The 26,369-nt window shown below is 60.0% G+C and overlaps 4 protein-coding genes across 4 annotated transcripts; 2 read left to right on the top strand and 2 right to left on the bottom strand.

Annotated features, from left to right (window-relative positions):
- Nucleotides 1-249: 249 nt before the first annotated feature.
- On the top strand, nt 250-12,422 carry LOC117643740. The gene is made up of 8 exons (XM_034382810.1): nt 250-360; nt 7,770-8,006; nt 8,234-8,623; nt 9,183-9,437; nt 9,604-9,904; nt 11,103-11,170; nt 11,662-11,895; nt 11,987-12,422. Exons 1-8 carry the CDS (start codon nt 250-252, stop codon nt 12,332-12,334), a joined length of 1,944 nt encoding a protein of 647 aa, XP_034238701.1. The 3' UTR covers nt 12,335-12,422.
- A 1,810-nt stretch (nt 12,423-14,232) lies between these two features.
- On the top strand, nt 14,233-15,263 carry LOC117654306 (zinc finger protein 512B-like). The gene is made up of 3 exons (XM_034400903.1): nt 14,233-14,267; nt 14,347-14,658; nt 14,737-15,263. The coding sequence occupies exons 1-3, from the start codon at nt 14,256-14,258 to the stop codon at nt 15,073-15,075; spliced, it is 663 nt and encodes a 220-aa protein (XP_034256794.1). The 5' UTR covers nt 14,233-14,255; the 3' UTR covers nt 15,076-15,263.
- A 2,415-nt stretch (nt 15,264-17,678) lies between these two features.
- On the bottom strand, nt 17,679-19,618 carry LOC117643731 (protein TsetseEP-like). Its single transcript, XM_034382798.1, has 3 exons — nt 19,607-19,618; nt 18,112-18,680; nt 17,679-18,044 (listed from the first exon to the last, which is right to left on the bottom strand). The coding sequence occupies exons 1-3, from the start codon at nt 19,616-19,618 to the stop codon at nt 17,789-17,791; spliced, it is 837 nt and encodes a 278-aa protein (XP_034238689.1). The 3' UTR covers nt 17,679-17,788.
- Nucleotides 19,619-23,322: 3,704 nt separating this feature from the next.
- LOC117653630 (skin secretory protein xP2-like) lies at nt 23,323-25,352 on the bottom strand. The gene is made up of 2 exons (XM_034399837.1): nt 25,325-25,352; nt 23,323-24,382 (listed from the first exon to the last, which is right to left on the bottom strand). Exons 1-2 carry the CDS (start codon nt 25,334-25,336, stop codon nt 23,429-23,431), a joined length of 966 nt encoding a protein of 321 aa, XP_034255728.1. The 5' UTR covers nt 25,337-25,352; the 3' UTR covers nt 23,323-23,428.
- Nucleotides 25,353-26,369: the final 1,017 nt, after the last annotated feature.

Genomic DNA, 26,369 nt, shown 5'->3' with positions numbered 1-26,369 from the left:
GGCGGCGTGGCAGTGTGGCACCACGCTCTTGACCAAGACTAGATCGATTAACATTGCGCATGCAGAACTGGAGCAGGAACTAGTGGGAGTGGCCGCCATCGTCGGCCATCGGCCGCCACGCAACGCCGAGCCGAGACGCCGTGACAATACCCCTTATTTGTTTATTTGTTGCGAACGATCAGCGACAAAAACGAGTCCAGGACGGTATTGAAATCAAAGCAGATGATACGACTGCGCAAATAAGGAGCGATGGACAACGGCAAGGTTCGGTTAGGTTACAACACAATAGGTTTTAATGACTGCAGTTCTCTATATAATTTCATTCTGCATTGCTGTGACAGTGACAGTGACATGTATCTGGTAATGAACCAACTGGAGTAGTCACCCGTTGGACAAAAGCAAAAATCAGAACATGCCGCGGGAATTTCTGCGCGGCCTCCCCTTGGCCGTGGTGGCCGGAGGCACGAGGCCGGCGGACCGCAGCGCCGCAGCGCCCCGCCCGGCCGGTATGCAGCCCAAACGACGCCGGTGTGTGCCGCAGGGCCGCGGCTGCCCGAGGCGGAGGCGGAGGGACAGCAGTGTGGCGGGCGGCGGCCATGCGCTGGCGGCGAGAAGGGGGAAGGGCGGGGCAGGGGGCGTTGTTGTACTCCGTGCCGGTGGGCCGCAGTCTTTGGTTAGGCCCTCCAAATGGAGGAGACGTTGTCAGACATCAGAAGGCTGCTACACGACCCAGAGTGCCACCGCGTCGCCTACGCCTAGGTACACACACTCCGGTGGTCACTCGTGGAACCCACGCCGTGGCCACGCCGTCCAGACCCGGGCTAGCCTCCTTGGCAACCCTTTGCGCGGCCACCGCGGCCTCGGAGAAGGGTCTCGTTGAGGGCAGACGCATTACCGTCTTACCGCGCCCACACAGAGAAACCACGCGCACCTTCCTGCGGGGGCTTACTCTGTTTACAGGGGCTCCACTCTAAGGTTAAGGCCTCTGGGTCCGCGTTTGATTTGATTTCCTCGCGCTGCCGGACGGGACGGGACGCCTTGCGGTGCGGGGCGGAGGGGGGGGGGGGAGGGTGGCGGCGAGGACGGGGGGAGGGGTGGCGGCGCGGACGGAGTTCCAGGACTCGCCGAGAGAGCGCGCCACCGGTGTCGGTTTCACCAGCGCGGACGGCGTAGAGCTGGAGCCGTTTCGTTTCGTCACGTTTACGGGACGGTTGGTTGTCCAGCAGTCCTTGTTTGGAGTGGCGCTCGGCCTGGAACGCCTGGAACGCCTGAACCGTGTGTGGCAGGACTGCAGCAGTGCAGTGCACCGCGGCGCCGAAACTGGCGTCCATTCCAGGGAATTCAAACGGACTCCCTGCAGGGAGGGTGACGCGGTGCTCCGACCGAGGCACAAAGACCCTTAAGGTCACCACCATCTTGAGGTTCGCTGGCGGATTCCTGGTGGTCAGTTTTTGGCATCTCAGCTAATTTGACACGGATCGCTGTTGTTTGTCAAGTTGTGGGCGGATTTTGGCCGGGGGGTTGTCTGGGCGGCCGGTTACAGTGTGTGGGCCAGTGTGGGCCCACCGACCGTCCGGCGTCCTCGGCCAACAGAATGTGTTTGCTTGGGCGGAGCAGCGGAGCGGCGGAGCGTTGCGGCCGCGCGAGCCGGGCCTCCCTTGGGACGACGCGGCCGAGGGTTCGCCGCAGCCTCACTGATTCCTAGGGTCATTTTCATCGCTCTGTCTCTGTCTCACCTGCGGCACGCCCTATGAGCGCCAGAGAGACAGAGCGACGAAACCGACTCTGAGCATCAGTCTGCTGCAGCGCTGGCCACAATGCAGACAGGCCAACCAACACCGGATCAAAAATAACATCGTTGATAGAAAATAATATTGAGCCCCGCTTGGGTGTTTTGGCCAGTGGGCTGGAAGCCAATGACGCGTCGCCTCGCCCCAGGCTGTGTTGGCTGGGCTGGCTGTGCTTTGTTTGCGAGCCACACACACTCACTCGGCCAGGGCAGTGGAACAGTGAAACGCCGAGATGTTTCGCCGGGCGGCGCGTGTTTGTGTATGTTAGTGTGTGTTTGCGCGGAAACTAATACAAACTAATATCCGCGCTCCTCATTCGCACCTCAAACGACGGCCGCGTTGGCAAGGCAACGCCAGGCAACGCCAGGCAACGCCAGGCAACGCCAGGCAACGCCAGGCAGCATGACGCTGGCACAGTCTCATTCCGAACTAACAGTGCTCTAGTCGCTGTCTCCCTCGCGCCCCGCGGGACGCCCCAAGAGTGCGGGAGAGACGGAGCGACGCGAAGCACTGCCCGGAATCAGCCTGCAGATACAGAATGTGGGTCGTCGCCTTGGGCGCACGACGGGCAGCACACTCAGAGCTGTTTTCGTCGCTCTGTCTCTCTCGCGCCAACACGGGACGCCCCACGAGTGCGAGAGAGATAGAATGAGTCAGCAGTGGGCGCTGGGCGGGCCGGGCCCCAAGCCCGGCAGACGCTGACCTGGCCAGACACATTGGGGGCGGCTCTGGCAGCACAAGGGAATGATTACAAGCGAGGGGACCCCGGGAAATTGGAATTAATTTTATCCGTCAGTGACACTGCTAGCGCCAGCCGCCTCACCCACTGCTTGCCACCCTCCAACAATCCTCAGCCCGCCCCCTCCGCCTACGCATGTCAGTCTAGCCTAGCGAGGTGGCCGTCGTGGTGGTGGCCGTCGTGGTGGTGGCCGTCGTGGTGGTGGCCGTCGTGGTGGTGGCCGTCGTGGTGGTCATCCTGGTGACGTTGATCATTGTAATGATGGCTATGATGGCTGTGATGACGATGATGTTACCTTTGCCGCGTGCGTGGGGACATTGGCACCACTGTGCAGCATGCACTGCATGCACTGCATGCACTGCACTCGCACGGAAACTGGGTCAAAACCGCGGCTAAACTGGTAGCCAGCACAGACTTTTGCACCTATCGGCCTTCGGATTGACGTGGAATAACGAGAGACGGAGACGCAGAAGAAAAAAACAAGGAGTCGTTTGAAAAGGAGCTCCGCGTTTTGTGTTGCCGTGCTGCTGCAGTTGCCTCTAGCACAAGAAGAAAGCCGCCGCTGAGGAGGGCCCTCGGAGTGGCCAGCCCGCCGCCATAGCCTCCAAAGTGTGGCGAGATAAACTGCCTCGTTGCGGCCGCGAGGTGGCTGCCGTGGCTGCCGTGCTGCAGGCTCATTCCAAACATCACGCCCCATCCACCCGTCCGTCTCGCTCGCACTCACACGGCACGCCGCACGAGAGCGAGCGAGAGAGACCTCCCGCGCGGAATCGGCGCGGCGGGTGATGTGTAGCACGTCCTGGGCGAAGGACAGGCCGCTGGATGCCCTGGCCGCCGCATGCCGCGCTCCGCGATTAAACCAGTGTGGTGGTTGTGAAAAGGCAAAGGCTGTGCCTCCGTGCTCACGGGTATTCGGTGGTTCCTGCTGCCCGCCGTCGGCCTGCCGTGCTTACACTGCTTGATGCCGCTCCAGAAACTGCAGCGGCAGCGAGCAGCGAGGGCAAAGAGGAGATTCGCGCGCCAGTCTGCGTTGGTGCTGCATTTCGTTCATTTTATCCCATGACTTCTCGCGAACAGGGCAGGCAAAGCCCGCGACATTGATGTACATTTTAGTGCAGCAGGAGTCTATATCATTTCTCCTACCTAAATGTTCGCCTACCTGTCTATTTCGCCTACCTATATTTCGCCTACCTAATAAAAATATTGAATAAAAATATTCAATAAAATATTGCCATTTTTCGCCTACCTATAGTTCGCCTACCTAATAAAAAAAATTAAAGAAAAATGTTCAACAAAAAAACGAAAAAATCGGCGGCAAAAAGTGGCAATACGAAAGTCTCAAGGAGACCCGCCGATCAGCTTCGGTGTTCTTATGGGAACCGGGCCTTCATCCGACGCTCCCTGCCGCGCAATTCGACAGATTGGTGGGTTCGTATTAGGCTGGCCCACCCGAAGTGCGCGCGGTTTCTGTGGTACAGTGAGAGTCCAGATTCAGAGGCCTTACCTCAGAGGGGTCACATTGGGTATTTGAACCCGCGACCCCGAGTGCCGAGTCTAGTCAACTCCTCTACCCTGACCGCTCAGCCACCGAACCAGCTTGTCGGCGGCGATGTCGCAACTCCTCTTGAGCTGCCGTTCGAGAAATCTGGTCCCGCAAAAAGGGTACCTGGAGCGGTCTCGAACCCGGGACCTGCCGCTTCCCACATCATGCTCTTAACCACTGAGCCACCGGGACGCCATGGCACCCGCCCTGCCTGCGCAGGTACCCAATCTTCTGTGGATATACCTCCCCAAGCAATTGGTCGCCGAAAAAATTGTGTATCTAACCGGTCCCGAACCCGGGACCTCCCGCTTCCCGCGACATGCTCTTAACCATTGAGCCACCGGGACGCCATGGCACCCGCCCTGCCTGCGCAGGTACCCAATCTTCTCTGGATATACCCGCCAAGCAATTGGTCGCCGAAAAAATTGTGTATACTACCGGTCCCGAACCCGGGACCTGCCGCTTCCCACATCATGCCCTTTACCACTGAGCTACCGGAGGACCATGGTGCTCAGTTTGCCAGCGCTGGTACTGAATCCTCTCCGGATAGACCTCCTCAAGAAGTTTGTTGCCGTTGCCGAAAAATTTGCTCATGGCACTAGTCTCGAACCCGAGATCTGCCAGTCAGGAACGGAGCACTCTAACCACTGCGCCATCAGATTGCTATACACGCCACCCACCTAGCACCAAACTTGAATAGCCACCCATCTTGCTTGATGCGGGACAAATTATAAGTTCGGCGCTAGGAGAGCGGCGCTCATAGCAAACTGGTGGCGCAGTGGTTAGAACGCTGCGTTCCAGACTGGCAGGTCTCGGGTTCGAGACTAGTGCCATGAGCAAATTTTTCGGCAACGGCAACAAACTTCTTGAGGAGGTCTATCCGGAGAGGATTCAGTACCAGCGCTGGCAAACTGAGCACCATGGTCCTCCGGTAGCTCAGTGGTAAAGGGCATGATGTGGGAAGCGGCAGGTCCCGGGTTCGGGACCGGTAGTATACACAATTTTTTCGGCGACCAATTGCTTTGGGGGGTATATCCAGAGAAGATTGGGTACCTGCGCAGGCAGGGCGGGTGCCATGGCGTCCCGGTGGCTCAGTGGTTAAGAGCATGTCGCGGGAAGCGGGAGGTCCCGGGTTCGGCACCGGTAGGATACATAATTTTTTCGGCGACCAATTGCTTGGGAGGTATATCCACAGAAGATTGGGTACCTGCGCAGGCAGGGCGGGTGCCATGGCGTCCCGGTGGCTCAGTGGTTAAGAGCATGATGTGGGAAGCGGCAGGTCCCGGGTTCGAGACCGCTCCAGGTACCCTTTTTTCGGGACCAGATTTCTCGAACGGCAGCTCAAGAGGAGTTGCGACATCGCCGCCGACAAGCTGGTTCGGTGGCTGAGCGGTCAGGGTAGAGGAGTTGACTAGACTCGGCACTCGGGGTCGCGGGTTCAAATACCCAATGTGACCCCTCTGAGGTAAGGCCTCTGAATCTGGACTCTCACTGTACCACAGAAACCGCGCGCACTTCGGGTGGGCCAGCCTAATACGAACCCACTAATCTGTCGAATTGCGCGGCAGGGAGCGTCGGATGAAGGCCCGGTTCCCATAAGAACACCGAAGCTGATCGGCGGGTCTCCTTGAGACTTTCGTATTGCCACTTTTTGCCGCCGATTTTTTCGTTTTTTTGTTGAACATTTTTCTTTAATTTTTTTTATTAGGTAGGCGAACTATAGGTAGGCGAAAAATGGCAATATTTTATTGAATATTTTTATTCAATATTTTTATTAGGTAGGCGAAATATAGGTAGGCGAAATAGACAGGTAGGCGAACATTTAGGTAGGAGAAATGAACAACTCCCTGCAGCAGTTGCCCTTCCCTCGTCGGACGATCCAGAACACAAATTGCACCTTGCGAGGCATGCAGCGCTGCCCGTGGTGCCCCGCGTTGGCGACACGAGCGATCAGTGCAGGCGACACCCATGACGTGTGCCCATCCCAACCCTGTGCGGCGCTGTGCGGTGCCCGGGCTCGGCTCGGCACCATCGCCGTCCTCTCCCGGCTGCGTCGGCTGGCCTGGCGGCGCTCGGCTCGGCTCGCCGACCGCCGAGCAGTGCAGAGGTCGTGTGTGCGGTCAGGTGCAAGGCGGCGCGGCGGCGAGGCGCCATCGACGGCGCCGTGTCAGCGCCACTAGAAGGCCCTATCTGCCCTCGGCGCCACTGGAAGGACCCCGCAACTCTCGTCCGCGTCGTCGGCACTCGCGTGGTTTCGCGGCGGACGCCGGTTCGCCGCCGGAGCGGTCAGCCCCGGACCAACACCAACACCCAGTCGAGTCAGGGGCTGGGGCGGAGGCGCGCGTGGGGGGGGGGGGGGGGGGGGGGGGGGGGCAGCCAGGGGCACGTGCAGCCGAGCGCTGCCACGCTGCCGCACATCGCCGGCGAAGGAATGGCAAAGGGGCAACTACTGTTTGGAGTAATGATGAAACCCCCGCCTTGCCGCCCGCCTTGCCGGCCTTGCCTACCCCCAGGCGGATAAGCTGGACCCGACGCATATTCAGTCAAGCCACTTAGAAAGTTAAAGAAAGGCGTTGGCCCGCTATTTGAACCGCGGAACAGAGCGGAGCGTCTCGCGAAGCTGTCATAAGGGAGTCGGACTGCGAGAGAGAGAGAGAGAGAGAGAGAGAGAGAGAGAGAGAGAGAGAGAGAGAGAGAGAGAGAGAGAGAGAGAGAGAGAGAGAGAGAGGAGAGAGAGAGAGAGAGAGGGGAGAGAGAGAGAGAGAGAGAGAGAGAGAGAGAGAGAATCGGTCCGCAGGGGCGCGAGGGGCGCGAGGCTTGGCGATGCTGGTGGGGGGGGGGGAGGGCACGGAGGGCGCGGAGGGCAGTGAGGAGAGCACGCTCGCCAGGATGAGCAGAGCCTTCTGTATGGCTGCCATATAAAAGCACCGCCGTAGTCCACTTTGTACAGAGCGCCTCGGGCCCAACGGGAATACAGCCACGATGGTGAGTACGCCGCAGTGAAGCGGCCCCACTTTTGGGCAGCGTTCGGAAGAATTGTGAAAGGGAAGGCCAAATTTTGAAGATTGAAAGGTTTGACGCAACGTTATTTTGAAGCTGAGTTGAATCACAAAACTTTTAAGAGCCGAAGGTAAATTTTAAGATTGGTCATTCTCGATCATGGCTCCACCGGTTCAGGGTGGAGTTGAAGGCAGTGCAGGGCCGCTGAATGAGTGAGACTGGCAGAGCCAGCTCGACCCGCTCGCCCTTTGCCGAGCGCGGCGCGTGGCCTCCAGGCCTCCAGGACTGCGACTGTGACTGCGGCGCGGAGATACGCAGCACGGGACGCCAGACGTCCGATCGATAGCCATTAGTTGCCACGGCCAGCCGCCCTGCGCTTCGTCGCCCTGTCTCTCTCGCACGCCTCGGAGAGGGCCGTGGGTGCGAGAGAGACAGAGTGACGGTTCGGAAGACCGAACGAGCACGCCGCCGCGCGACACAGCCGGAGGCAACGCACGGCGCGCGTCCAGGATGGCATATCGTTAATCGTCGGGACCAGCGCGGATCGCTGTGTCGCCGTCTCCGTCGCGCTCGCCGCGGTTTGAACGCAGCCTTGTCGCCTCGCTCGCAGGTCCGCGCCGAGCTGGCTTGGGTGGTGTGCGTGTCGCTGCTGTCGCTGGCACTGGCGGCGCCCCCGCCGCCCGTCGAGGCCGCGAAGGACGTGAAGGCAGCCGAGGCCGGCGCCAGGACCTCCAAGACGCACAAGCGGGGCCTGCACGGCCTCATCGGGGACCCCTACCACTTCGACCTCCACCACGAACACCACGGCCACCACCACGGCGTGTTCCTGGGCGAGCCCCACGTCGAGAGCGTGGTCATCACCAAGGAGGTCCCCGTCGGCATCCCGCAGCCGTACGCCGTCCCCGTGGTGAAGCACGTGCCCGTGCCCGTCAAGGTGAGGAAGGCCACGGCCCGCCTAGACCGGCCGCCTAGACCGGCTGCCGAGCGCAAGCCAACAAGTGGCGGATCCAGAGTCGGTTTACGGGAAGGGACTCTTTTAGTCTATTCTCAGGGGCAAAAAGATGTCGTTCTGCCCACCTTTCAGGCTGAAGCCAAGGTATGGACAATTGTCCCACTGGATCCGCGCTGGAAGCCAACATCAGTCGTGTTCGTTTGTTCCAGGTCCACGTGGCCGTGCCCGTGGACAGGCCGGTCCCCGTGCACGTCATCAAGCCCTACCCCGTGCACGTGGACAGGCCCGTGCCCTACGCCGTGGAGAAGCACGTCCCCTACCCCGTGCACGTCCCCGTCAAGGTGCCCGTCGCCGTGCCCGCGCCCTACCCCGTCGTCAAGCACTACCCCGTGCACGTGGCCGTCGAGAAACCCGTCGCCGTGCCGCACCCCGTGCCCGTGTACATCAAGGAGCACGACCACCACCACCACCACTACCCCGAGCTGCACCACCACTACCCCGAGGTGCACCACCACCAGGAGATCCTGCACCACGGCCACCACGACCACTACGGCCACGACCACGCGTCGTCGTACAGCTACAGCCACTTCAGCCACCACTGACCCATCGTACTTTAGCATGCAAGCGACAATGTGATCCAAAACGATGAAGCGAGTGAAAAAATAAAGAAGAGTAAACGGAACAGAGTGTTGCGTGTCTCTCTGCTGTTTTGCAAGCGGCCCTTTTCGTGAACCTGGAACGGTGGGACACTACCGGCGCAACTTGCCGTACCTCCTCGGGGTTACTAAGCAGCAGGCCTCCGGCGGGGAGGGGGCGAGGGGGGATGCGGGGGCCTGGTGACAGTGGAAAGGGGGACCGCTGGACACTGGAGCCCTTGGACTGCCTTGGGCTCGACGCTCAACCCAAGGCGCGCCCCGCCACGGCTATGGCAGGGCCTGGGGGGAGGGCGCCGGGGCGCCGGGGCGGGGGAGGGCGGGGTGGCGCCTGTTGCGTCCCGTATAAAACACAGTGTCACGTGCGTGGGGTTGCTGTTCCCGTGACGACGAGGGGACGCACGCATCGCGATGCCCAAGTCCGTGGTGGTGAGTTAACTCGAGTTCGACGCGGACGTGCAGCGAGTGTGTGTGTGCGGCCGACTCCGATACCCCCGAGTTGCAGATGGTGATGCTGTTGGTGGCGGTGGCGGCGGCGGCCGCGGAGGACGTCGAGAAGGACACGAAGTCGAGCAGCAAGGAGAAGCGCGGCGTGTTCGGCCTCGGCTACCCGGGACTCCACGGCCACTACGCCTACGCGCCCCTGCACCACGCGCCAGTGCACCACGTGCCAGTGCACCACGTCATCAAGGAGGTGCCCGTCGGAGTCCCGCACCCGGTGCCCGTGCCCGTCATCAAGCACGTAGCCGTGCCCGTCAAGGTGAGCAGTGTGAATTCGTTTTCTAGCCTCTCAGACCTAAGTCGACATGATTATTATGGTTGCACCTGTAGCAGCTTCAAAATTTGGCACCTGGTTACAGCCATCTAAAAAGGAATTGTGTTAGTCTGAGCGGCAAATTAAAATGTACCTGGATTTTTGTGTCTAGGTGCCGGTGGCCGTGCCCGTGGATAGGCCCGTCCCCGTGCCCGTCATCAAGCCCTACCCCGTGCACGTGGACCGGCCCGTGCCCTACGCGGTGGAGAAGCCCGTGCCCTACCCGGTGCACGTCCCCGTCAAGGTGCCCGTCGCCGTGCCCGCGCCCTACCCCATCATCAAGCCCTACCCCGTGCACGTGGCCGTCGAGAAACCCTACCCCGTGCACGTCCCCGTCAAAGTGCCCGTGCTCCACGACTACCATCACCACCACCATCTCGACCACCATTTCGACCACCATCACCACCACTTTTAGGCGCCAATTTTTTTTTAAACTTTGAAAAATAATGTAAATAATTATTTTTTGTTAAGTAAATAATGTTGATTCGCTTTTGACTGCCGAGTGCAATTACTGGTTCCGTTGACACTGACCTTCCACATGCGTTCGTCGGCGTGTGGCCCCCGGAGGGGAAAAGGGGGGGGGCGATGTCATCGCCTTCACCTCTCTCTCTCTCTCTCTCCCTCCCTCCTTAGGCAAGCCGCTACGTGCCAGTCTTGCACAATGCGTCGCCGAGCCCCGCAGCGCCGCCACGCTCCAGGCGGGGGACAGCGCGGGTGGTGGCGGTTCTGTCTCCAGTCCGGGGACGGTTCGGGTCATCGCCGAGCCGAGGGTTCTCGCCGAACATTGTCACCCGTTCCGAGGAAGCAGCCGTGGCCACGAGGCGAGGCATGGCGGAGCTGGCCAGACAAAGGGCGGGTGGCGCGAAATTGGATCCCTTCCCGGGCGAGGCTCTGGCCAGCCCTGGCAGCCCCGCCCGCCCCGCCTGCAACACTCATTACTGCAGGCTCTCTGCAGGCCGGCCGCGACCACGCCACTGAAAATAACGATCATCCCCGAGGAGGACGAGGAGGAGGAGGGCGATTGAAATAGGAGCCGGCACCGCTTCAGCACCGCTTCCCCGGCTCCTTTCCCATTTCCCGCGCGCTTTCCTCGCGGAAGGGTGTTTCCCTGTCGCCGAGAGTGCCGGCCGCGCCGTGCCGCGCCCGGCCAGCCCAGCCCTGCCCAGACCTAATTATTCACGATAAAAGAAACGTGCGCAGGCTTGCATCAGCAGAGTCGCGCCTTTGGGTTTCCAGACAGAGGCTGCTTTCCAGGCACTGAGTTTACCTCCCTCGCCCGCCACGCCCCGCCCCGCCCCGCCCCGCCACGCCCCGCTACGCCCCGCCACGCCCCGCCACGCCCCTCTCCACGCTGGTGGTGTACTTGATCGCGTCCACGCCCGTGTACCACCGCGCGTATCTTGCACGTGGTCGCTGACCTATTCCAGTGGTGTGCATACCGGCCTGGCCGGGCCTGGCCGGGCCAGACTGTGCGTGCGTGTGTGTGTGTGTGAGTGCGTGTCTGCCGCACCAGTGGCGGCGCGGCAGCTAGGGCAGGGTAGTGCCAGCTGCAGGTGCAGTTATGCTGCAATAGTTTAGCGAAGCCTATATAAAGACGCGACGCGCGGGCAGCCCAGTCGCGAATCTGGTCGTGTCAGTGTAGGGTGTGTGTCCAGCAGCGTCTCGCCATGCGTCTGCTGGTGAGTGCAGTGCGGCGCAGTGTGGCCAGCCTCGCCGAATTCGGTTCTCTTTTCTTCGTTTACTCTGTGCGGTTTGTTGCCTCCAATCAGCGAGAGAGTAACGCGCGCGTGTGGGCTGTTTACGTTTACACCACTGCAAAAATATGGCGCACGCCCAACCCAGTGATACAACAAACTCGTCGTTGGCCCTTTTCGGGGCTAGTTGTTTGCGCGTTGGCGTCGAATCTTTCGTTGACGCTGTAAAAGCGCAAAAGTGCCACCGTGGAGTTCTAATCTGGCCTGCGGCCCGCGCCGCTCGCTGCCCCCGCGTGGATCCTCCGCTGGCGCGTTGCCAATCTGTCATCAGCGGGTACTGCTCGACCCGTGTTATCCCAACAGCCGTGCGACCAGGGCGGCCAATCGGATCGCAGCCTCGTCCTGCACACGTCGTTACCAATCCAACTCCTGGCACGTTTTTGACACAACCCACTGTCATTCTCGAACGGATGCAGATTGTTCTAGTGCTGGCGGCGGCCGTGCTGGCCGAGGACGTGACCCCCACCAAGAAGGACAAGCGCGGGCTGAGCAGCCTGGACCTGGGCGGCCTGGAGCTCGGGGGGTACGGCCACAGCAGCCTCGACCTCGGCCCCAGTCTGGGCCACGGCCTCGACCTGCCCGGCCTCTCGTACGGCCACGGCGCCATCATCGGGGAGCCCCGGGTGAAGAGCATCCTCATCGAGAAGGAGGTCAGCATCATCTTGAAAAACAAATTCCTTTTGAAGGGTTTTTCGTTGCGTTGTGTTTTAGGGAAGCCTGATTTTCACGTTCCGTTTTCAGGTCCCCGTCGGCATCCCCGCGCCCTACGCCGTCCCCGTCGTGAAGCACGTGCCCGTGCCCGTCAAGGTGCCGGTGGCCGTGCCCGTGGACAGGCCCGTGCCCGTGCCCGTCATCAAGCCCTACCCCGTGCACGTGGACCGCCCCGTGCCCTACCCGGTGGTCAAGCCCGTGCCCTACCCGGTCAAGGTGCCCGTCAAGGTGCCCGTCGCCGTGCCCGCGCCCTACCCCGTCATCAAGCACGTGCCCTACACCGTGCCCGTGGAGAAGCCCTACCCCGTGCCCGTCAAGGTGCCCGTCTACATCAAGGAGCACGACAGCTACGGCCACGACTACGGCCACTACCTGTAAAGTACAATCTGTGAGGAGTCATCGTCTTGTTGCCATTTCCATTAGTCGTATCGTGTGTAAATAAAAGTCATCGTCCCACTTCCCCCAACCATGTTCGTCATCCTTTATTTCAAAATTTGACATACTGAATATCACTCGATAAACACAAATAACAATATAGAACACTGTCAAAAATTAAGAAACCAAGTAAGACAACCTGACTCAGAACTTGACTCGGAATTTATGACCAAGTTTCGGTCCAACTCGACATTATTATTTTGAGCACGAAGAGAATGACGTTAATGAACAGGTAAACGGTAAGGGTCGATGTAGTCGACGAGGTAGGCCCCCACCTTCTCTCTCTCTCTCTCTCTCTCTCTCTCTCTCTCTCTCTCTCTCTCTCTCTCTCTCTCTCTCTCTCTCTCTGCCGCGTTGAGAAAGCGCTGACGGCTGTGAATCATCGCCAAGGCTTTAACATCATCATTCTCATAAAACGCCAAAGAGCAACTGTCACGTTGAACCAGGGATTACTATACGAGGTGACCATACGCTGCAAAACGGCAGTCTGCTTAACTCCGCAGCTCGATCAGGAAAAATTAAACGGCCAGAAAAGGTGTGCGGACAATGAAGTGGGGACAAAAATAGCCACTTTATGCAACGTTTATGGATTTTTTGATCGGTCTGCGAATCGTTGAAAGGTCAATGCCGACACTGCTCACTTCGAACGAGCAGCTCTGCTTCGCCACATAAACCGAACAGAGGAAGACGGCTGTCACTCCGTCCATCCCGTTTGTCTTCCTCTCTCTCTCCCCCTTCTCTTTTTCTCTCCTCTTTTCTTTTCTCTCTCTCTTTCCCCTTTTTTGTGTGGCGGGGCGCCTCTTGTTGTGTCACCTGAGGTAACTCTGGCAATCCTCCAGCGAGGGTGGCAATCAGGACTTGCAGTGTCCTGCCGGTGTCCTGCCGGAGCCTCCTCAGGATGAAGATGGGGGACCTATACGCTACGATGAGAGACGCGATGACGAGCCGAGTGACACGTCGCGGACACTTTACCTCCCGGATGCCCCTCACGTGTGTGTGTGTATGTGTGCGCGCGCCTGCGTGTATGTGTGCATTCATTGTCGGCTGGGTGCACTAACGCCCCGCCGTCGCGCGAGCAGGAAGCGAAATAGCAGTGATCAGTCGATAAATTTCATCCCCCCTCTCTTCCCCTTCCCCTCTCCTCTCTTTCCCTCCCCCTCTCCTCTTTACCACCTCACCTCTATCCCCTCGCACCTTAATGACTTTCAGTGTCACATCCTGTGACGAGCCGTCACTTTGATAAGCCGATTAGAAAACAAACTACGACCACGATAGGCGGAGTTAGCTGCCAACGGGTCTGCAGCCCTGCCACTACACTGCAGACATTTTTTTCCATCCCTCACCGACAGAAGAATTGCACATTCTTTGATCTGGATGGTATTTACGTGGCGAACATTTTGGGCAAAATTACCATAGCTAAAACTAAACTAAACTTAAACTATTTTTATCCAACTTACTTCTTTTGTAACGGTGTTTTTAAAGCGATTGTCTGTCTCAGGCCTTGAAAGGAAAAACACAAAACTTTTTCCCTCGCACAATATTTTAATGGTGACAGGTAAGGATGACGCACGGTTACAAAAATGCACGAACTCTCATGACGCAATGATGGATTTCTTTTTTTTTTTTGTAAACGAAAAAACAATTTGAGGCGGACGCCAGGTCGCGCTTCTGCTCCAGCGCTTCTAGGCGGCGCGTTTGTGTGCGTGCGTGTGTGCGTGTGTGCGTGTGTCCGCGGGTCCGCCCCGCCCCGTGCGCCCCAGTGCAACCCGCTGCACTGCGCTGCACTGCGCTGCAGCGTCACTATAAAAGCCGCCGGAGAGGGGCATCGATGCCAGTCTCCCCGTGGACACCTCCCTGCCTCAAGATGAAGTTCCTGGTAAGCACGTGTGTCAAGCAGTGCGTCGCGGGCGTCGCGGACGTCGCGGACCGCCAGTGACCAGTGTTGTGGTGTGCAGGTCTGTTTCCTCGTGGCCGTCGCGCTGGTGACGGTGCACGCCGAGGACGCCAAGAAGGCAGCGGAGAAGCCCAAGGGGAAGCGAGGACTGGACCTGGGTCTGGGGTACGGTCTGGGCGGCGCCGACCTCGGTCTGAGCGGCCTTAGTCTCGGACACGGCCTGGGCGTCAGCAGCCTGGGCACCGTCGGCACCCTCGGCCTGGCCAACCACGTCGTCTCCGAGCACGTCAGGACCGTCGCCGTCGACCGCCCCGTGCCCGTCGCCGTGCCCCAGCCCTACCCCGTCATCAAGACCGTCGGTGTGCCCGTCAAGGTACTGTGCGGTGCTAGAGTGCTTCTCTTTAACACGATTCGAAAGAGACAAGTTCCAATCACGCGTCTCTGCTTCCAGGTCCCTGTCGCCGTGCCCGTGGACCGCCCCGTGCCCTACCCCGTGATCAAGCACGTCGCCGTGCCCGTCGACAGGCCCGTGGCCGTCCCCGTCGACCGCCCCGTGCCCGTGCACGTGCCCGTCCCCGTCAAGGTGCCCGTCGCCGTGCCCCAGCCCTACCCCGTGGTCAAGACCGTCGGCGTGCCCGTGGCCGTCGACAGGCCCGTCGCCGTGCCCCAGCCCTACGCCGTCCACGTCGACAGGCCCGTCGCCGTGCCCCACCCCGTGCCCGTGGTCGTCAAGAGCCACGGCCTGGACCTGAGCGGTCTGTCCCTCGGCCACGGCATCAGCCACTACTAACTGCACCCGGGCCGCCTCTCCTCCTCCCCGATTTCGAATCTCGCGCGCTTTCCAACGCAGTTTGAAATCAGGGACCAGAAGAGCCACCCCTTTACGACATGTTAGGACAGTGCACCCCCTGTACAAAATCAAAAACGCTGTAAAAAAATGATGTGCCAAAATAAATAATGTTGTAAATTATTACAAAAGCGACTGTGTGTTCTCCCCTCCCTCACCTGAGGAGGCTGTGACAGTGGCATTTGGCCAGCAGGCGCGGCAGGGCTTGTTTACTACCCAGCTCGGACTTGAAAACCAGTGGAGCCCCGCCTGGCCGCGCCCCGCCCCGCCGGCCCCACCAGCAGTGCAGGCACGGCGCGGACCTTGGGGGTCGTAAGCTGTCTGGCTGCCTGGCTGCCAGGTGGATAGAGAAATGTGCATGCGGGAGCAAGGCGGTGCTGTGATGCATCCAAGGCCGGCGTCCCGTTGGCAGCGCCGGGCAGCGCCGCTGCAGTTACTGGAGCATGAAGGTTGATGCTTTCGCCGGTTGGACGGTTGGCAGTTCCGTGTACGCACCGATGCCGCCTCCGCCCCGTGTCACTCCATCGCGTGACCGCCGCGTGTGAAGCAACCGTCGCGACACCTCCACGCAAGGACCCGCTGTGCGCATCTTCCCCTCCCCGTCGCTCGCCTGTGCAGGTAGGGCTAGAAGGGGCCTGCACCCTAAAATGCAGCCAGCGTGTTGGCACGAGGGAGGAGCCAGGGAACGTTGCCGTTCGCTGGAGAGCACGATCGAGCACCTGTTCGGATCATTGGAAGCGCATGGAAAGCTCTTGGCAACGTCATCCCAATCAATATTGATGTAAAACAACTGTGTGTGTTTATGTGTAGGTGTGTGAGCGTGCGTGTGTGTTCCTGCGCCTGCCTGTGTATGTGAGCGCTCCGGCACAAAGAGCACGCGTACAAAAGTGCCTTGTGAAGTGCAGAGAGTCTTTGACGCGAGCCCAAGTGTCAATCAGCGCACTTTACGTTGAGGGCGAGACGTTCCACTCTGAGAACCAGGCCACCGTAATACTCTAAACGGCCCGCCGCCGCTCCGCTGCTCCGCCACCCCACTGGCGTCTGCATCGCGGCGGCACTGTGCTGCCTGCATGCGAATGGTGGATGGCAGCCAACTCTGCTTACCAATATCACGCCGACTCATTCCGAACGAGAGTGGTGAGTCGTGGCTCCTTCTCTCTCGCACCCTGGTGGAGAGGCCCTCGAGCGCGAGAGAGACGGCGCGACGCCAAGTCGGAGTGATTCGGACTGAGCGCTGCTGGCGGCGACGCTTGGCGGCGCGCGGGGGTCGTTTGAATCGGCGCGCTTGCCCCTCAATCGGGAGGCTGACGCCTGGCGGATTGCCCGCCGACAACTCAACAACAGAAACAACAACAACAAGATGTGCCGTTCGGGCTGGGGAGCCCTCCTCCCCCCCTTTCCGCCCTAAGAGACACTGATTTCCTTTCGCTGTCCGTCTCCCCGCCCCCCAGTCCGGAAAAATGGCAGTAACAGGTTCAGGCGCAACGGCCTTCGCCAAGGTCGCCTGCCGCACCGCCCGCCTCCGCCACACTGCCAGACGGCGGCGGCGGCGGCGCAAGAAACGCCGTCAGATTGCCCTATTGAACGCACGATGAAGATTGACGTGTTTTGAGGCACGCACGGCAAAGCGGCGGTGGCTCGGCGTCGACGCGCCGGAGCTACGCGACGCGTTTCCTCGGCAGAACGTACAGAGCTTGATTGTATTCTGAACCGACTAATTACCGTTCGACAAAGTAGCGTCAATTCCTTTTTCCTTTCCTTCGCTTTCGCTGTCTTTGTCACGCTTCTGGCACGACGCGGCAGGCGTGGCACGGCAGGCGCGGCGCGGGCCACACCCTGCGGTGCGCGTAGCGCGGCACGGAAGCGCGTCGCTCCGCCAAGGCGGTCAACGCACGCGCGTGCGCTCGCGTCACGGGCGTGCCGGCGTTGCGTCTGTCCGCGCGCCGCCGCGATTGGTAGCGCTGGGAAAACCTTAAAAAGAAATGGCCAAAGGAAGGGCGGTGAACAGCTTTAACACCACTCCTCGCCCCCAGCACACATGGCCTGCCTCTCGATGGAGCCCTTCGAGCCTATCGAACCCGTATCCGGGACCCTTTACTTCCTGGGCCCTGTGCTCGGCAACATTGTTTCGACTCGCTCGATTCTTGCTGGAGTATCCGGCTGGGTTTCAGCGTTTCCTCGGTGCAGAAAACGCGGCTCGGAGCTGTCGAACGGAGCGCACCGCTCTCGTGTTACGCCTTGATATCGTATTATCATCATTAGAACCGTAAGCCACACCGCGGCCGGAAAGAAAACGAGCAAAGTACCCTGCCGAGTCGTTCCAAATCGTTCCGAGTCGTTCTGAATCGTTCCAAGCCATTCCGAGTTGTTCCAGACGTCATCGATGAGCAAACTCAAAAATGGGGAAAACACTGTTCTTTACTGTTTTTATTCAACAAAAACATAACAAAAACATTTACAGCTATAATACTGTTAGAAAAGAATACATCTGGTGCTCTCTCACTCTCTCTTCAACCTAAGCCCGGCTGATCCGGAGGACTAGATAAGGCAGTTTCAGCTACGCAAAAATTTGAAGAAAAACGTAGTAAAATAGAATAGTTAAGATGTTTCAGTCTTAATGTCTCGCGATCGCGCGCTCCCTGATCGCCTGGTCTCGTCAATGGCGGTAGACGTAGCTGAAACTCCCACCCTTCTCCCTGAGGTCGGCCAGTCGGGCTTCCAGATCGCTGGAGCTGGTCGAGAAGGCCGCGTAGGTCTCCCTCTGTTCGCTGTAGCCGCCGACGTGGTGGTCGTCGCCGTGGCTGGGGACACCGTACTCGGGCTGAGGCTGTGGCTGGGGTAGCGGCTGCGGCGCTGGCTGGGGCTGGGGCTGAGGATCGTACTGGGGGATGTACCTGACGTGTGGGTATTCACTGTAACAGGAACGTGGTGTTAAATCAACTGCAATATGGTGCGCGGCTGCCACTGTCCACAACTCACCTTTTGATTCCGTGCTCCTTGGCCTTGACGTAGACGGGCACGGGCACCTTGTAGGGCTTGGCGACGGTCACGGGCACGGCGTAGGGCTTGGCCACCTCGTAGGGCACGGGCTGGGGCACGGGCACCCTGACGGCCACCTTGACGGGGTAGGGCACGGGCTTCTCCACGGCGTAGGGCACAGGGCGGTCGACGTGCACGGGGTAGGGCTTGAGCACCGTCACCTCGTACGGCTTGTCGACGGGCACGTGCACGGGCACCTTCACGGGGTAAGGCACCTTCTTCTCGACCGTGACGGTGTAGGGCTGCGGCACGGAGTACGGCACGGCCTTCGTGACCACTACCCTCTTGACGTACTGGGGCTTGATCTCGGACTGCTCGACGTGGGCCTCGCCGAGGCCGTGGCCGAGGCCCGCCAGGCTGCCATCGTCCCTCTCGGCGTACTGGTCGCTGTGTTCGGAGTGGATGGCGAAGCCGTAGCCCGGCCCGATGCCCTGGTCGTGGCCGAGGTCGTGGCCGAGCCCGGCGGCGTCCAGGAGGTAGCGTTCCTCCAGCGAGGACTCGGCCTGCTCCTGGTCAAGGTGGGGGTCGCGGTCCGCGGCCTCGGCCACCCTCTCGGCCGCCGCGCGCACGGCCACGGCCGCTAGCGCCAGCCACGCGAATGCCTGGTCAGAAAATCGAGACGTCACGTCAATACCCCACGCCGCGATCAGAGTCTCCACGACGGCAGGTATCGCCGCGCTTGTCAGCGAAAGTGAATGAGTAGCGCTCGCGGCTCGCCGCGGGGAGACTTCCCTTTCGTCCAGAGAAAGGTCCAGACATTTCCCCTTCCGTGCGACGGTGATCTCATACATCGCGATCGAGCCAGTCGAGATCTTTACGAGCGCAACAGAGTAAAAGTCCTTCTCTCGACGAGGGCAACTATTTGCTCAACTTGTGAAGAAATTTGTCATGGTGGTATGAGGACTGCCCCGGGTCTGCATCTCTAGCACACAGTGAGCGCCTAGTTACCCACGGGAGGCCACCGGCTGGCCTTAAAAGGCGCCGACATCTACACGGTCAGCGCTCATTTCGTATGCAATAAACACGGCTTTAGCGCGCTTTAGCGGCACCAGCGCACGCCGAGCCACGCATAGCAAGTCACGCCGACGGGGTAGAATTTACGTTGTTCCCCATTTTTTTTTGCGATTTCTTTCAAATACGGGGACGGACACTTGTCGTATGAATAAAAACGATGGGAACAGAAATGAATTTGACAAAGATGCTTCCCTTCCAGCCTAGACTCCAAAAATATGATGATAAAATTGTTCGATAGGCGTGATTTGATGGCTCCAATCGAAAATCCTATCCTTTCCAACTTCTACAAAAGTCGTAGCTTCCAGCTTTACCAAACTTTTGATTCAACGTCATCATTATTACGGCTGGACCAACGATGATTACCACAACAAGGTCTTTTTTCCCGCATAAGGACGAAAGCCATAGCCCGCACTGTACTCACCAGCAGCCTCATGGTGTCCGTCCTGGTCGTCGACACGGCCGGTGCAGTGCGCCAAGTGTGCCTCCCCGTCCCGCGCTGCCTTATATACGGATACTGCTTTCTTTCGAGCATCCGCTCTGTTCCGGCCTCCCCCTACCCCGTCCCCACCCCTTCTTTCTCCCGCGGGTACTAGAACCAGTCGCGATTCCTGATCGCACTCGATGACTTCTGCAACAACTTCTTTAACAACAACGCTTGCTATCGGGAGTTAAGAAGGCGAAAATTCAAAGTATTCTGTGGGGAGAAAGATTACGTTTCAGTGATCGGTTTAACGGACTCGCTACTCGCCTGCGATTCACGAGGGAAAAGGCCACTAAAACCACAACCAATGTGTGTTCAAACCGATCAAAAAACGTTTAAAAAAAAGATGACGATAGCCATCACTATACGTATAACTTTAACTAGTTCCGGTCTTCCTCGAATTCGGCAAGGGAAGCAGTACACGACAACAGAGCAGTACTTTGTCTTCTTCACAAGTAAGTTGTCAGACTGTTCAGTCAGTCATACTGACGCTTAGTTTAGAATTTGTGTGTGTGTGCGTGTTGCGAAGGAAAATCTCAGCAAGAAATAATTGAGAGTGCTCGCAGTAGCGCTCGCACGAATTAGCGGAGGGATGCTTGGCGGGGCACGCGGTCGGGGAGAGGGAAGGAGGGGAGTGGCCGCTCGCTCATACACTTCCTTCCTTCCTGCCGAGCCAGTCCGGTCGTCAGGTCTGCTCCGGACCTGACACTGGCCGCGTTCGAATTGCCCCACAGACAGCCGCAGCAGAAAGATACCAAGACCCCTTTTCGTCGCTCCGTCCTCCTCGCACTCAGGGAGCGTCCCGTATGGGTGCGAGAGAGGCAGAGCGACGGGAACGGCTCTCGGGGCAGCGGCAGCGCGGACCCGTTGGCGTGGACGCCGTGGTCCTGGTGATGCTGGTGATCTGTGCAGTGGAGGCGCGCAACGCGCCGAGCTGTGTGCGCTTAGCGTGTGTGGCCGGTGGTTATGGCGCTCAGCCGTCATTCTGTGTGCGTGTGTGCGTGTAGCAAGTGACGCGCTTTTCACAGTGTTGCGGTTCCACTGTTTGCGCGGCAAGTCCATGCATGTCACTTCACTTCCAGTGTGTGTGTCTTTGTCGGCACCACAGTGCACGTCCCGTTCGGTCCCGTTTCCCTTCGCCGTGCCAATGCTCTGCTCTGGCAGCACGCCCCGGCCCAGTGATTCCGAGAGTCGTTTTCGTCGCTCTGTCTCTCTCGCACCCGCACGGAACGCCCTGTGCGTGCGAGGGGGACAGAGCGACGCAAACGACTCTCAGTCCGCAGCGCGGCCAAGCCGGCCAAGCAGTGCGAGCGTGCCACGACACGCCGTCCATCACCGCGCGCAGCGTTTGGCCGCAGAGCCACCCATTACGTGCGGACGAACCATAACTTGGGGCTGTATGCCCACCCGCCCATCTGAGCTGAGTAACCAACACGTTTCAAACACTGCGTTTCTTTTCGGTCCCAATTTTAACAAATTGTTCTTTAAAGCAAATGTCTACAGGTGCGCAGACGCAGCACGTAAAATTTTTAAGTCGATAATCGCACTTCGTACAAGTTGATTCACGAAAAAGGTTTCAAAATAATCAATGACTCTGGGGACTGCAGATCGTAAAAGGCTACGTTCTTGACACACGTCATAGATCTCGGCTTGGCTGGGGGCGGCGATTGAAATGCTGTGCTCTTCGGTGCGCAGTCATCGTGACGCTCGCCTCGCCACCTCCTCTCCTGCCTGCCCCTGCCTCCCCCGGTCCGACAGCAGGTCTCGTACCCCCCCCCTCCCTCCCCCCTCCGGCACGCCAGATGGGTGGCCCGCCTTCCCGGCGGCGAGGGCCTAGCCTGGCGTAGCCTGGCGTAGCCGTCCGTGGGAGAAGATCGCTTCCGTGCCTTCGCAGTCTGACCGAAGGGTTCGCTCCTGGCGACTGGCGGCAATTTAATTATGTAATCCGAAATAATGAAGTTTGAGGCGAGCGAACGACCGGCGAGCAGCGGCGTGTACTTTGAGCGATGTTACGCTGTTATCGGGCGAGCCGGGCCGGGGTCGGGGTTGTTCGACGCTCCAGTGGGGAAATATATCGAGCTTCGCCTTCGCTTTGGGCGCGCGTCGATCAAACAGAACGCAGAACGTTTTGTGAACTTTCGGCGGCTTTGCGCGGTTCACTAGATTTCACCAAGGCAGTGGGTTGGCGTAACGGGGTGGCCGCCTGTGCAAATCAACCAGTGCTCCGAAGGTTGGCAACTTGACTTCCGCGCGGGAGAATACGTCTTGCAGCCTGAATAAACAGGGCCCAGGGCTCCGCGTTGTTTACGGTACGTCTAACCCTCTTTCGGCCAATCCCTCAAAGTCTGTTTTCCCACGAAATAAGCGAGAATGAATTATGAAGTGGGTTGGTGGAGATGCGAACTAGCACCTGGAGCCAGTTGCTAAATCTTTCAGGATTCAGTCCTCAAGGCCTTCCGGAGGGCCTTCCACGCGCAAGGGAGCCCTCGCAAACGCTGACACACTCGAACTCACCCCGGCAGGGGCCGACGCCACCCACACTTGTTGTGCGGACCGATAGCAAGTCATCCATCCTCCAGGACCACTTTGTTTTCTGAATCCGCCGTACAAACGGAGTCCGGGGAAAGCGATTTGGAGTGAAACCGGTCCGGGCGTCCCGGCGCCGCGTGCCCGTCCATCCGTCCGGCCGGTCCATCATTAGTTTTGCACTAAAACGCATAACCCGCGTTGCGTCACCGGCAGACCACTCGAAGCGACCACGCGTGGCCCGACCCATCGTTCGGCAGACCAAGGTGCCTGATTCCGAAGAAACCTTGCTGCCTCACACTCTCTTTCGCAGCCAGGTGGCGTTCCGTATGGGTTCGAGAGAGACAGAGCGATAGAAGTGTTCCTTCGGACTGAGGCGGTGGAAGACACTCCGCCGCGTATCGGAAACCGAACGGCGAGGGCGAATGATTAGCTGTGCTTTCTCTGCGCTGCCCGGCGTTGCGCAGTGCGTGCGCCGTATGCGGGCGGCGGCCAGGCGGCCAGCGCGGCCGGCTGCGTCTTGACCCTTGCAGGACCGGCTCAACTATTCGCACTCCCCTTCCCTTCCCCTCTCCTCCTCCTCCTCGCTGCGAGTCAAGTTCCCCGGCCAGCCACTTTCAAACAAGCGTCCACCACGACAGAGAAGACGCATTCGGGAGGCGCTTCGCTGCTTCGCTTGCTACGCCCCACTCGCCTCGACGCCGTTCGCGGCGCAGTGGGCCGGAAGGCCGGAAGCTGCGGACATCGTCGCGCCGTCCCTCTCGCACCTCAACGCGACGCCCCGTGAGTGCGAGAGAGACAGAAAATCAGTCTGCATCCGGAAGACCCGGAAGACCCACGCGGGCAGACGGACACGTTTTATTGAGGTCCGCGGTCCTGAAATGGACTTCCAGACAAACACAACGGATTGGCCCCCGCCTCGGACGAGGAATCCATTCTGGTACCGTCACCTGTTGAGGTAAGGTTTCGAGATAGTACATTCGAGGAGCAGGGAGCTAAAAAGGCGTCTCGCGTCCTGCCCGCCGGAAGAGTCTTCTTGACCACTGCAGGACTCCCCGAGACGGTCGGAAGCATACGCACAGGTGTGCGCGGAGCGCCCAGTCGGAATGACCACATCTGGCATCTTTGTTTAAATATCAAAGTAAAAACGAGGTTTATTTACAAAAGTAGTCAACAAAACAACATAACAATAACAACAGGGATGTTGATGATGTGGTGAACTTAGACTAGACTGACTCAGTGGTGGTACGAGTCCTCGCTGTAGCTGCTGCTCGAGTGCTCGTACCTGGAGTCGGACGGCGGGCCGTAGGACTCGCTGGGCTGGCCGTAGGACTCGCTGGGGGCGCTGTAGTGCTCGCCGGAGCTAGCGTAGTGCTCGCTGGGCGCGCTGTAGTGCTCCTCGTGGTGCTCCTTGACGTAGACGGGCACCTTGACGGGCACCTTGTAGGGCTTCGGCACTTCGACGTGCACGGCGTAGGGCTTGTTGACGGTGACGGGGTAGGGCGCGGGCACGGGCACCTTCACGGGGACCTTGACCTCCACGGGGTACGGCTTCTCGACGGGCACGGGCACAGGGCGCTTGACCTCCACGGTGTAGGGCTTGGGGACGGGCACCTCGTAGGGGCGGTCCACGGGGTAGGGCACAGCCACCTTGACGGGGTAGGGCACGTGCTTGGTGATGGTCACGGGCACGGGCTGGGGGATGGAGTAAGGCACATGCTTGGTGAGGACCACGGTCTGGGGGGCGTGGTGGCCGTGCGCGCCACTGGACAGGCTGGACAGACCGGAAAGCCCGGACAGCCCGGAAAGCCCAGAGAGGCCGGAAAGGCCGGAAAGCTGGTAGGCCCCGTGGGCGGGGGCCGCCAGCAGGATGGCGTGGGTGGGCTGGCCGTGCTGGCCGTTGAGGCCGGACAGCAGGATGGGGGTGCCGAGCCCCTGAAGGCCGTGGAGGCCCTGGAGGCCGTGGCCGTAGCCGGAACTCAGCATGATGGGGATGCCGTGGCCGAGGCCGTGTCCGAGGCCTTGGCCGTATGCGATCGGGATGCCGTATCCCAGGTTCATGATGCCGCGCTTGTCAGTCTTCTTGTCGTCTGCTTCCGCCTGCTGCTGCTGGCTGGGCTGGGCCTCGGCCTTCGCGGCCTCTTCCGCGGCCGAGGCCGCCGCCAGCGCAGCCACCACTAGCAGGCACGTCTGCAAACAACCAAGCGGGAAAGGGGTTAAAGAGCTGCCGAGTGCCGGGAATTATCTGTTTCTGGAGGCAGTGCGGTTTGGGACAGGGTAATAGGTCAGCGTGGTGCCGGCGGCCTGGAGCCTGGAGCCGACCCGGGGCTCTCGGTCCCAGCTCGCGGTGAGCCGTTAGATAACGAATATGACATGAAGGTTTGCATCAGTGTCTGGTTATAAGCTCCTCGGCCAGCGAGCCGACATGAAGCGCTGCTTTGAGGCTGCACAAACAATGGCGGATAATTTGACCATCATTTGTAAGAAGTTTGGAACTGGTCCGGACATGGATCTCTAGGAAGTAGCTTCCCACTAAACAAAACAACACTCTCGTATTTTTTGTGTGAAAACCCCAAATTACAATTCCCTTTTTGAGGCCAACAGGGGGAACATGAAAGACAATACTTGGGAAACAGCTCGGCGGGTACGCAGAGGGGCCGCGGCGTCGCGGGAAAACTTATTTTGTGCTGATGACAGGGCCGAGCGAAGAGCTAAACGTAACGAGACGCCACTGTTCGCGAAATGAAGGACGCGTGGAGTGGCCGAGCTTCACAGCTTCACCAAACTAGTGTAGTGGTTGGGGCCGCCGGGGCCTCGGTGACGAGGCGCGACAAAGACCGGGGCACTGCAAGTTGCAAGGCGAATGCCGGGAACGCACTGAGCCCCACCGGCCGAAAAAGTTCGTCCGCTGGATACTCCACGTGCGTGGGACCGCTCGCACGGTGCACTGTACAATTCCCCCAGGAGAAGAGCGTCGCCGTTGCAGCCGGCCAGCAGGTGTGCACTATCCCGGCGTGGTCCACCTGCCCGCGTCCGGCCGCTGCTGTTGTCGCACTCTTCGTTGCACTCTCACTTTCCCACTGGGCACACACACAAACACACGCACACACGGAACTCGCGCACCAAACTCACCAGGGGCTTCATGGTGCGAATGGCGGGGAGGCTGGGAAAGGAATGATGCCCTGACCTGGCCGCCGCCACTCTTATAAGCGCGAGGCGGCGGCGGGGCGGCGGGGAGCGGGGAGGGCGGCGTCGCGGACGTCGTGGACGTCGTGGACCGGCGGCGGGAAGGGGAAGGGAAGGGCTGGCCGCGGCGGTCCGGGGGCACAAACGATCCGCCCTCCGCCCCGAGCAGTGCCACTTACTGGTCACCTCATCCCAGGCCGTGTCCCTCCGCCCCGCCGCCGGCCTGGCCGGCCAATTTGCATGTTGTTTGCGTTGCATTCGGAGCGCCGCCGCCGCCCACGCCGAAGCCGACGCCGCCCCTCTTCCAGGACCCTCGGCGCGGCGCCCTGGCCACCGCGACGCCGTCCTGGTCCGCGGCCACCCGCGGCTCGGAGGCGGACGACGCGGACGTGCCGATCTGCCCCGTGAGATACCGGAGCCCATTTGTCCCGTGACGTCACGACGGGGTGCACGGAGTGGCACGGAGTGCAGGGTGTAGTGGGGCGTGGCCATCACCGCTCCCATTGTGTGGCGTTGCCGCGCGTTGCCGCGTTGCGCGACTGCCCGATATGTTTGAGGCGCTACCGTCGGTCCGTCGCACGCTGCGCCGCGCCACGCGGCTTCTCGAAGTGAAAGGACCGGCAGGTGACCGCACCATCATAGCTCGGCGGGGCGCGGCGCGGCGCCGGCCCGTCCACGGGGCCATCCCGCCGTCGCGGACAAGAATGTGGTGGAAAAACAGCCATTAGGTCGGCGAGCACCCGGTGGCTCCCGGACCACACCCACCACCACCACGACGGCGTCCTCAGGTGGGCGACGATGTCGTCTGATAGCGGCTGCGCCAAAAAAGCCGGAGGAACACCGGCCTGGCGGACGACGCCAAGGGAAAGGCCGCACATTTTTGCCGTCCCTGCGCTGCGCTGTCCAGGTCACCGTCGTCGCCGTGCCGAAAGGCTACCCCGGCCGAACTGCCGGACCGGGAAGAAGAATCGGCGAACGAGTTTTCAGGATG

This window comes from Thrips palmi, unplaced genomic scaffold, assembly GCF_012932325.1.
Source record: "Thrips palmi isolate BJ-2018 unplaced genomic scaffold, TpBJ-2018v1 HiC_scaffold_1, whole genome shotgun sequence".
NCBI lineage: Eukaryota > Metazoa > Arthropoda > Insecta > Thysanoptera > Thripidae > Thrips > Thrips palmi.
Note: the sequence above shows the minus strand (reverse complement) of the source record. Positions and strands in the feature narration are given on the sequence as shown.

What these genes read in the sequence shown, in the direction of transcription:
- LOC117643740 (XM_034382810.1), top strand. Translation starts at nt 250, where the DNA reads ATGGACAACGGCAAGGTTCGGTTAGGTTACAACACAATAGGTTTTAAT. An exon ending in ACAGCCACTTCAGCCACCAC is followed by an intron (nt 8,624 to 9,182) that starts TGACCCATCGTA and finishes CCCGAGTTGCAG; the next exon opens with ATGGTGATGCTGTTGGTGGC. An exon ending in GTCTCGCCATGCGTCTGCTG is followed by an intron (nt 11,171 to 11,661) that starts GTGAGTGCAGTG and finishes GAACGGATGCAG; the next exon opens with ATTGTTCTAGTGCTGGCGGC.
- LOC117654306 (XM_034400903.1), top strand. An exon ending in CCGTCGGTGTGCCCGTCAAG is followed by an intron (nt 14,659 to 14,736) that starts GTACTGTGCGGT and finishes CTCTGCTTCCAG; the next exon opens with GTCCCTGTCGCCGTGCCCGT.
- LOC117643731 (XM_034382798.1), bottom strand. An exon ending in AAGGAGCACGGAATCAAAAG is followed by an intron (nt 18,045 to 18,111) that starts GTGAGTTGTGGA and finishes TTCCTGTTACAG; the next exon opens with TGAATACCCACACGTCAGGT.